Source organism: Solanum pennellii, chromosome 2 (genome assembly GCF_001406875.1).
Source record: "Solanum pennellii chromosome 2, SPENNV200".
Classification (NCBI taxonomy): Eukaryota; Viridiplantae; Streptophyta; class Magnoliopsida; order Solanales; family Solanaceae; genus Solanum; species Solanum pennellii.
The window spans coordinates 36,245,450-36,256,660 of record NC_028638.1 but is presented as its reverse complement, the minus strand read 5'-3'; the positions used below and the strand labels follow the sequence as shown (position 1 = coordinate 36,256,660).

At 33.8% G+C, this 11,211-nt stretch overlaps 2 protein-coding genes across 3 annotated transcripts in view; both read left to right on the top strand.

The window, feature by feature from the left end:
* LOC107011742 (vacuolar fusion protein CCZ1 homolog B-like) overlaps positions 1–470 on the top strand; it is a 17,187-nt gene extending 16,717 nt beyond the window's left edge. For both annotated transcript variants that reach the window (XM_015211358.2, XM_015211359.2), the window contains one exon: positions 204–470. In XM_015211358.2, the coding sequence (XP_015066844.1) occupies positions 204–231 (28 nt within the window). In that variant the 3' untranslated portion in view covers positions 232–470. The remainder of the gene's footprint in view (positions 1–203) is intronic.
* A 2,242-nt stretch (positions 471–2,712) lies between these two features.
* LOC107008628 (protein EARLY-RESPONSIVE TO DEHYDRATION 7, chloroplastic-like) lies at positions 2,713–9,895 on the top strand. The gene is made up of 4 exons (XM_015207740.2): positions 2,713–3,732; positions 5,301–5,467; positions 8,851–8,935; positions 9,361–9,895. The coding sequence occupies exons 1-4, from the start codon at positions 2,825–2,827 to the stop codon at positions 9,560–9,562; spliced, it is 1,362 nt and encodes a 453-aa protein (XP_015063226.1). The 5' UTR covers positions 2,713–2,824; the 3' UTR covers positions 9,563–9,895.
* Positions 9,896–11,211: the final 1,316 nt, after the last annotated feature.

Here is an 11,211-nt window from a genome sequence, read left to right as displayed (position 1 = left end):
TATATATATATATATATATTAACCTATTGTAGCAGGACAATCCCCCTTGTTTTTTCAGGTTACAAATTTCATTGAAATTTCTTTCGCGCACTGTGTATAGAATTAGAAGTTACAGTTCCCAGTAAACATATTGCAGTGGAAAGGGTTTGTACCCTATTTTTGGAATATTGTTGATCTCATGTTAACTTTCTTAATATTCACAGGTATTGCAGTGGCGTTTTTTCTTTGTAATAGAACTGGGTAGCCAATTCTTTGTTTTGCAGAGAGACAGAAAGCTATAGCTATCATTTTGTTGTTAGTCCAAATGTGTGTACTGTTTTGTAAGTAAATAAACTTCACTTGTATAATGATGCATTTTTTTGCCCTGTAATTTGAAGTATCGATTTTACCAGTCGAATCTGCGCCTTTTTCTGGAAATCAGAGAAGCATGAAGAAAAAGAAGAGAATAAAAGAATGTGGGTTGTCTGCTAGAGCCGGTTGGTCTGATTTTGATATGCTATAATTGAACCCGAGGTACTCCGGAAACATTCTCTTTACCTCCACGAGAATTCACATCTAGGTGTTTGTCTAGTTCCCGGTGAGACCATTGATTTTGCGAAGGCCCGAGGTAGGGTTAGGGTTATGATCTGTTGTGTACACTCCACCTCTCGAGAATTTCTAGTAATTATGTGATTTTGCAAGTACTTTGCAAATTGGCTAATAATGAAGATGTTTTTAGTACTAAAACCAATTATAAACAAGTTACAATTATCATATTTTACTAATTGAGAAATTCTTTTGGTCCTTTGTTGGAAAAAAAAAAATTGAACCTAAATCATAATCTAAGGGCATAACTAAGCCAGTTGGCTAACCCTGAGAAATATTTTAAAACCTAAACTTAGATAAATCATAAAAGGATGTCATTGTCCTATTTTTATTAACAGGAGAATATTTTGAAAAAGAAAAAATATCACACATAATTTAAATTTACAATTTTAATATTAATAGGGGTCATTAGGTTTAATTTCAAAAAGCCCCATCCCCATAGGATATTTTATCGGATATCTACCATATAAATAGCATAAGATTGTATAAACACAATCTCTAAATGAATACAAGTAGTAGTAACTAAAACTCAAATTTTTTTTTTTACAAATAAAAATGAAAGTATGCACAACTTATTTTATAAATGTTATTTCAAAATTAACTAGTCAAACTAAATACGGTAAAAGGGTCAGCTCTGCCCCACTCGACCAAAGGAATTTGAAGGACTAGGGCAGACCGGCCGGCTGTTCATTTGAAAGGGTCTGAAAATGGTGAACCCTACCAATCCTAGAAGGGTTGAAGGCTGAGGCGGGCTTGCTTTTTTTTTAAAAAAAACTAATTTTTTCTTTTCAAATTTTAAATTTTATAACAAAATTTTTCAAAAAAAAAAAACTATTTTTTTTTCAAAATTTAAATTTTATAACATAAAAAAGATGACAAGATTTTCAAATCAAATATGACAAATAATAGTGTTGTTTCAATAATACTAATAAAAAATCTAGTATAATTAACATGTATTTATAATACGATACACGAGATACATGTATCTAAATCTCAGATACACGAGCCGGATAAGACAGTGACAATCGAGATGGAGGGAGGCGAGGGGGCATGGTTTGTCTATATATCCTAGATACAAGCAAATTTGCTTGGACATAGTATAATTAGAACATCCTTAAGTAAATAGTTTTGGCCGATAGACCGACCCTGACACGACCTCAATAAAACCTCAAGGGTTAAGGGTTTATATGGATCAAACTTATAAGCCCTAGTTTTAAATGGGCTTGAAAAATTATATTTCACCCAAATAACGGGTTGGGTTAGGCCAACCATCACAAATTCTATTTCGGAATTATTATTGGAACAATTATGGGAAACTTACCTAAATATACTATAAAAAAAAATATTTATCATTTATAGTAACAATATTTTTTTTTCACTTGATCACTTTTAATTCATTTATAATACAAGTTTAATACATATTACTAAGACCAATGCATTATTCACATATAATACAAATTTTAATGATGAATAATACATTTATCATACATTTTAATACAATTATAATATAATGTGACAATTTTTTACCAAACAAACATGATATATTTCAAAAAACAATTATAATTCATATATATTGCATATATAATTCACTTTTAATACATATTACAGATTTATTACAATATTGCTATAAATGGTAATAAACAAAAAGTATCGCTAAAAACAGTAATTATTTTCTAAAATGTATTAATTTATGTAATTTTTCCAACAATTATTTGGATGAATATCATTTAATAAATAACTATAGATTTTAACAATATTTTTTATTTTTTTCCATTTATAACAATACTATGTTAAATTTGTAATATTTCTAAAAGTGAATTAAGTATGTAATATATATGTATTATAACTGTTTTTAAAAGTATATTATGCTTGTTTGGTAAGAGTTGACATATTATATTATAAGTGTATTAAAATGTGTGATAAATATATTTATCCATTAATAAAACTTGTATTATATATGAACAATAAATTATTCTTATTAATACAAATTAAAAATAGTCAAGTGAAAAAAAAGATATTACTATTATAAATAGTAAATATTTTTTATTTATAATATATTTATGTAAGTTTCGATACATTATTATATTCTCTCCGAATAATATAGCGGGAAATTCCCAAGACAGGTAATTTGGCCAACTACCAATGACGCGTACTTTTACGCGCTTGGCCAATAAGTACTTTTCTGTTTCCCTATTTTTTCTCGGAAAATTTCATCTTCAACTTCACTTTGATCACTTCAATGGCTTCCAAAAACCCTAATTCCTCTTCAATGTATCCACAAGTAGTAGTAGTTGACCAAAATGCCCCTTTTCCTTCATCTACTTCTCGCCAAAACCTTTACCCAACCATTGACATGAACGACCTTGTAGAAAATCTCTTCCCTCAAAATGACCAAACTGCCCCTGAGCGACAACATTATTCACCATCTGCCCCTCCTGAAATCCTTGAAGAAACCCTTCTCGTTATCCCCGGTTCCATTCTTCATTTGATTGACAAGCACTATTCCGTTGAACTCGCCATCGGCGATTTATTCCTACATCGTCTCCGACAAGGGAACAATATCGTCGCAGTACTTGTTCGTGTTGGAAATGAAATCCAGTGGCCGTTGACTAAGGACCTTGCCGCGGTGAAACTCGATGATTCACATTACTTTTTCTCATTTCAAGCTCCTAAAGACGATGAATCGGATAAAGAATCATCAGTCAGTGACTTGGCAAATGACTCGTTGAATTATGGTTTGACGATTGCTTCCAAAGGACAGGAGAAATTATTGAAGGAGTTGGATGGTATTTTGGAAAATTACAGTAACTTTGCCGTGCAGAAAGTGGAGGAAAAGGCCGCGGTAGCATTAGGTGGACCGGTGGCGAAGGAGTTGTCACCGGCGGATTTAAAGTCGGAGAAGAAGAAGGAGGTGTTGGAAGAGAGATGTGCGGCTTATTGGACCACATTGGCGCCTAATGTGGAGGAGTACAATGCAACAGCGGCAAAGTTAGTTGCTTCGGGCTCAGGACACTTGATAAAGGGGATTTTGTGGTGTGGAGATGTTACTGCAGATAGATTGAAGTGGGGGAATGAGGTTCTGAAGAATAGGTTTAAGACAGGTTCGAAGACTGAGGTCAGTCCTGAGACGTTGAAGAGGATCAAAAGGTATGTCCTTTCTAGGATTTTGGCGGACTTTTGCTTCTTTTTCTCTTTGACTGGCTTGATGATTAGCTAAATATATTGACTGTTTTGCAAAGTAAGATCAAGTATAGTGAGACTACCTGTTGAATTCTTAATGGACTATGAAGGTAGATGTGAAGGTAAGTGCTTCTGTTAGTTCTCTTCAAATGGGAAAGCAGGCAAATTGAAGTAGAAGAGATTTTTTGTATCCCCACATTAATACATGACTGCCTGTAGTATTTTAACGATTGGGATGAGTCAATGTCAGTTGAAGGTGTGACTGTGAAAGTGTTGAATCTAGAAAAATTTAGCTTTTTTCTTTCATGCACACAAGGCTTTCTCTTTTTGTTTTCTTGTGACAAACTTTCATTGAGTGATAGGATATTGATGTAAGAGATGGTTGTTTGATATTATGTCATTTGGAGTGATATTTCTAATCTTAGTCATTACAATGTAATATCGAGTATGCCTCTTTTATATATCACTTGACGGATTTACCAAGGTAGGAGTAAGGTCTGTGTACACATGATCCTCCCCAGACCCCACATATGGAATTACATTGAATATAGAACAAGAAACACGAGGATACAATGGTTTCTAAGTTTCTGAATGTGGAAGGGAATGCAATAATCCACTTTCTAGAATAGGATGATGTGAAATGTTTGTGGTGTTCTAGAGATTTTGCTAATCCAAGTGAAATCTTGAGCTATGAAAGATTATGTGTGACTTTGTTTACTGTTTTAGCGATAATGTGTTAAAACTACAAATTTGGTTCATCCAAGGGTAATTAGTTTGTATTACCGATGATGTTTCTTGTTACTACAAATGCCTATAAATTCTATAATTTGGTATACTAAAACCGTAGAATGAGAAACTGCCATGTTAAATTTTTAATGGTAGATAAGTACGGAAATAAGCAGCTCAAAAGATTTTCTTTCGTCTATTTCCACTCCTTGAAAGGGAAATTATCATAAGCCTGCTTTGGTTGGTTAGCAGCCAGGGATACTTGTTTAAACCAAAATTACCTGCAAAGGAGAGAGTATTCCATGTGCAACAGATGTTTTTACTGTAACAGGAGCAGGAAACAGTTGAGCATTTTATCCTACTTTGCAGTTCCTTGAGACAATGGTGGGAATTGTTTTTGAACATTATGGGCGTCTCGGTTATACCACAGAAGATCACTAGTCTGTTGGAAGTTTGGCGAGCTCAAAGAGTAAAGAGAAGTGTGAAATAGATATGGAGAACTATTCTCATTTGCATATTTTGGACTGTTTTTTGGAAAGACACAAGACATGCTTTGATGGTAAAAGACCACAGATTGCTGGAGTAAAAACTTACGTGTATCGATGATTTGCTTTTGGTGTTATGGCAGTACTCTAGATAGGGTGGGACCAATATTTGGATATTTTAGGGAAAATTTGTAGTATGAATGTGGTGGAGATGGTGTAGCTTTTCCTTGTACTTGGTCCTGTACCATCTCGGTACTGTATGGATTAAAGCTTTTACCCATAAAAAAAAAAAGACCGACTTATTCTTTTGAATGGTTTTTTCAGGGTTAAGAGAGTGACAAAAATGACAGAGAAAGTGGCAGTTGGAGTCCTATCTGGAGCTGTGAAGGTTTCAGGATTCTTTACTAGGTCCCTTGCAAATACCAAAGCAGGAAAAAAGTTCTTTAGCCTCCTTCCAGGGGAAATGGTTCTTGCCACTCTTGATGGATTTAGTAAGTCACGTCTTTTGGCTTCTCTCTGTTCTGACCAATTTTGTGGAATTTGTATGTCTATAAGTTCTGCTTTTTGCTTTTCTGCCTTTTCTTCCCCAGCTGCTTCAGGTCACAGAAAAGAAATTCAAGTGTATCTTTATAGTACCTATATTGTCATTATCACAGTCAAATGGATCAGCTTAGACGTCATGTTTAGACGTATAGGGCCGTTCATAGCTTCAAGGACATGTCTGATGGGGAAGGAATAAACCTTACTAGATTTTCTTGATGTAAATGAACTAAAGTTTAACTGAAAAAACATTTATTATACAGTGTTATCATTCAGCAAAATAGCATAGTCAGTGCATATACATCAGCAACAATGAGTGATATTATTCTCCTTTCATTTTTCTCATAATTCCTTTTTTTTCCCTTTACTCAATAAGCGACCCATTCTTGAAACTTCCAAACCATAATTTAACCTCGTCTCCTAGGGAAAAAAAAGTTTTAAAATTAAATGACATGAGAAAAAAAGTCCTGTATGCAAGCAGTATACCAAAAAGTAGAGACTCAACTATAGGGCATGTTTCTCTACAAAACTTACACAATCATATTATACAAGCGTGTGAACCAAAAAGAAGTTAGAAACAGGAGACTACCTCAAATATACAAAGTCATTTTTACTCCCTTCAAAAGCTTTCCTACTTCTCTCCTCCCATATAACCCATGTAAGAGCTAAGGGGGCAAATCAAACCAACAAGATTTGGGGGTTTTCTGATCTTGGATTTTTTTAGGTTTTCTTTGGCAGGGTTTTCGGTGTAGTCTCCGCAAAACAAAACATGTTACTAATACTTCCAGATATGGTGTCATTAACCACAAAGATGATGAAAACCCATAAAACAAGTACTGTTGATGAGAGATAGTGAAAATGAACATGGTTTGACTTGGGTTTTATTTGAGTTACTAGATGTTTATAGGCTATAATTATATAAAAACTTATTGTACCATAAAAAATTGTAAGTTAAACCTTGAAAAAATATGTTAAGAAACATGAATTTTGAAAAAGTGTAACAAATACTTACAAATTATATTGATGGACAAAAGACTAAGTTACAAAAGATTAGAATGAATTGTATAAGCCTTTTGTTTTTTTGGTGTAAACAAAATGTGATTGTGGAGATTAGGGGTGCCAAAAATGAACCCAAACATAGGTAACCTGCCCAAACCCGCCTATAATTTTAAGGGTTGGGCTCAAGATAATTTGAATTGGGTTCAATCTCAACCCATTCAAGCTTAACCAATTTTAAGAGAATCCTCAATTGAGCCCAATTCAATCTTCAGTTTCAACCCTTTTAAAACTCTTTACTAAGATATGTTCCTACATTGGAAGTATGAATTATTATCTATTTTATACTCCCTCTGTCCCTTTTTACTTGTCCACTTTTGAATTGACACACCTATTAAGAAAATAATTAATGACGTAGTGAGTTTACCCCTATTAATTATGAAGTGGATGAAAAGTTCTACATTTTTCAAAGTAATTAGTCATTTAATTGTGGGTATAATAGGTAAAAAAAATTGTCCTTTCTTGATTTATCAAAATGGACAAGTAATTAGGGACAACTATAAAAGGAAAAGTGGACAAGTAATTAGGGACAGAGGTAGTATCTTTTAGGACTTATTTATGCATTTGTTTACCTTTTTTAAAAAAAATCTTGAGTTGAAATTCAAATTGTGACTATAAAAGTGATATTTCACTATGTTAAAATTATTGAGATTTAGCGGGTTAAATTGGGCGGGTCAAGACTCAACCCATTTGAGCCCAAAGTAAACTTGGGCAGGTCAAGACCCAATTTGATTTCAATTTCAATTCATTTTAATATCTCCAATTTCAACCCAACCCATCCATTTGACACCCCTAGTGAAGATAGTAGAATTTGTTGACTTCATAGGAAACTTGTAAAGAATACCCTATGTGGGATGTAACTTTCCAATCTATCATTTTTTGGATGATGAATTTTATGGTGTGAATACAAGGTTACCCTTTTCTTAAAAAAAAAATAACTTACAAATTATATTATACAAAAAATATTTCAAGTATAAAATATTTATAAAATTTGTATCAATATATCTGCTTTACTTGAGTCGAGGGTCTTTTGGAAACCATCGCTCTACCTTCACAAGGTAGGGGTAAAGTTTGTGTACACATCATCCTCCCCATACTCCACTTGTGGGATTACACTGGGTATGTTGTTGTTGTATAAATATATTGTCCGTTTGATTTGGTTTCGGTTCGACTTTTTCTAGTTAAAACCAAATAAAATAATTATGGTCGGGTTTTTCTTTTCAACACCAAACCAAGTCAAACCAAACCACTAGTAAAGTTCTTTTCTCGGTTTATTGGATATCTTTGAACATCACTACTGGCTTTGGAGGCCTTGAGTTATTGATCTTTCAGTTGCTGATTTCGGTTATAGTCTATTGTTTCGTTGGGATTCTTATCGTATAATTCAACATCTAATTGTAGCTCATTTTATCCACAAAGTTCCCCTTATAGGTTACCCAGTGTGAATAAACAGGTTCAATTTCTTAGTTTTGCTGTTTAGATATAGGTGATACAAGATTCAATCTTTATTGTAGTACCTTGCCCTTCCCATCTCTCCTTTTATTCTCTTTCTACAGTCCATCAGAACTTTAAAATCTTTATCGGTCCCATTCTTCTCCCATTCCCTCCTTTCCTTTCTCAGCTAATCGTTCAACTCAAAAATGGAACATATCATCAATTTTCCTAGATTAGACGTAGTATTAATGCTGCATGCTACAGTAATTTAGCAAAAATTGGTGTCGTGCACAATGGTGTAGTATGCAATGTTTGAATGGAGGCGAGTGCAGTATAAATCATTGATATAAGGGGGAATTTCAGTTCATTATACATGTCTCTGGATTCTTGTGGTTTTTAAATTTTTGTCCTCCATGGCAAGAATGAGTTGATCACCCATCGACGATTTAGGATATAATGATAAGCTTGGTCGATGCACTTTTCTGAGTGAAAAGGATTAAGTCAGCCCCATTTGGGCTGTCATACAGACTACTTTGAGTAACTGTTTTATCTTTGGGTCACTGGGGGCACCTGCTTCCTCCCCCAACCCCTCTCATTCAGGATGCCAGGTGGCATAAGGGTGACAAGAACATTAACGTTATGCATCTTGCTTGTGTTTCTGTTAGAGTTCAATATGTATGTTGAGACCCGAAAGATGACGTTTGGTGGTTTCAACATAAGTAAATGTGCTGGTTCTCACAACAATGCAATTTGTCTTTCACAGAAGTAGAGGCAATTTATTTGTTTTTTGTTTAAAAGTCGACTTAATTTGAAAGAAGTCTAATGCAGATATACTTGTTAACAGGCAGAATATGTGATGCTGTTGAAGTAGCTGGAAAGAATGTGATGTCTACATCAGGCACTGTGACGACTGAATTTGTTTCTCACAGGTGAAGCTTAGTTATCTTAAGAGTTCTATATATCAGCAAAATTGCCAAAGAAAAATAGATCGTTCAGATGGGTAGTATATGAAATGCGATCAAAGAAAAACTTCTCTTCTCCTCACCTTTTTCCTACTTTAGCATTGCTGACAGCTAGATTAAGTTGATCAGTTATCTTGGCTAGATATGCTTTTTTCTGTTATTTACTAGAAACCAAAACCAGGCATTCATATGGTAATAGACCTCCATCTTTCAATAGCAATCCATTATCATTTATTTTGTCATGTTCTCTTACTCTTCACGATAGTATGGGCATGAGGGAAGGACTCAACTGAAGTGCTATTGCACACTATCAGTGGGGTAATAGACTAAGACAAAGACATGAAGCTCTAATGGTTCAGTTCCGAATTAAAAGTGAACTTTGTGTTTTGTAGGTATGGAGAAGAAGCAGCTAATGCAACCAGTGAAGGGCTTGATGCTGCAGGGCATGCTTTTGGGACTGCCTGGGCTGCTTTTAAGATCAGAAAGGCACTGAACCCCAAAAGTGCCTTGAAGCCCAGTGCCCTGGCCAAATCTGCTGCTAAAGCTGCTGCTACGGCTGCTGCAGCTGATAAGAAGGCTAAGAGTTCCAAGTAGTCACTTATTAGTCTGACCTAACCATTGAAGGTGACTCAAGATAACCTGCATTGCCTCTGACCTCTTCATATTTTCTTGGAAGTGTGTATATATAATAGTGAGAGCATCAACCACCTGCTGTTAACTGTAGGCTTCCTTTCTTTTTTAAGATTAAGATTTGGTTATTTGTTATGGTGAATTTGATGAATTACCGGACTCGTAACTGTAGGTTTCCATTCTTTTTTAACATTAAGATTTGGTTATTTGTTATAGTGAATTAGATGAATTGCTGGACTTGGTGTCAGTAACAACAATTCACATCAGTCATAGTTTAACAAGACTTCCATCTCCTCAGTGCTTCCATTCTAGTTCACATTGACCAGAAGTCATCAAATTTACAAACTCTAATTTTCTTGGTGTTTTTGTTATAAATATGTAGTGTAGCAGATCAGTTAGCCTTTTAGTGGTATTAACTACTTGTGGATGAAAACCCATGTGGAACTTGTCCTTGGTGTTTTATGCAGCTAACCATTAATAGATTATTTTTCAAACAATGTGGTTTTATTTTCATGTATAAGACCTTTTAAGAAATATTTTCATAAAAGATTACTTTTCAAACAATGTGGTTTTATACATGTATAAGACCTTTTTGAAGAAATATTTTCACAAAAGAATAATCCTAAACCAAATTAAGAAACCACACTGTTAAAAGAAAGATGAAAGTACATTGATAGATAAAATTTTAAATACATACAATCTGGCAAAGAACATTGTGAGAGTTGAGTTGTAGCAACTATTGCCAATTCTTAAGCCAGAGATCTGTATAACCAATATAAAAATCTTCGGAGAAAAGTGGGATAGAATCAACTTCGTCTTCTTGCAGTGGTTCCGGAATGTATGGAACCATTGTTTCGAGTACAGAGACAGCATATGCATCAAGTTGTTTGTAGTAAGTAGTAATGTCATAATCAGGAGGAGTTTCTTGATGAACAGAGCCTTGAGGCAATTTTGATTCTTCTGTGACTAAACTAACTTGTGTGATGTTCCCATTTGGAATTACATTAGCAGCACTGATTTGTCCCAAATCTGGAATAAAAGATTTCACAGTTTGTTGTGGTTGTGATGAAGAAATTGGAACAAAATTCGAAGAAGAATAGACACTCCTTGTAATGCGATATACAACAAATTCCTCCTGAATACGACCACTTTGTATCAAGGCGTTTTATGCTTTATCACAAAGACGATATTCTTTCATAATCCAAACATGATTATTTTCCTCAAAACGGAAAGTTTTCTTGGAGCCAATTACTGATCTTTTCCAGTCATAAACTGATTTACTATTGTCAATTCCTTTCCATGAGCCACCAACAACAACAATTCCCCCGTTGAAGTTCTTACCATTCCCTTTTTTTTCTTTAACTGAGTAAAAACGTGATATTCAACAAATCATATATTACTAAAAGCATGAACAAAAAAGTTGAAAGTTGAATTACGGTTTTACCCTTTCAACAAATTAAATTATTATAAAATATTTAAATATTTGATTGTATAAATTTAATTAAATGTTAATGACTTTTAGACTTCCTAAGGTTAATTCCTAATTAAATATCTAATTTATTAATATTTATCATCTATAATCTATATGTATATAATAATTATAATTTTTTTTT

Coding starts and splice junctions, on each gene's coding strand:
- LOC107008628 (XM_015207740.2), top strand. CDS start 2,825: ATGGCTTCCAAAAACCCTAATTCCTCTTCAATGTATCCACAAGTAGTA. Junction 3,733..5,300: donor ACGTTGAAGAGGATCAAAAG/GTATGTCCTTTC, acceptor TGGTTTTTTCAG/GGTTAAGAGAGTGACAAAAA. Junction 5,468..8,850: donor TGCCACTCTTGATGGATTTA/GTAAGTCACGTC, acceptor ACTTGTTAACAG/GCAGAATATGTGATGCTGTT.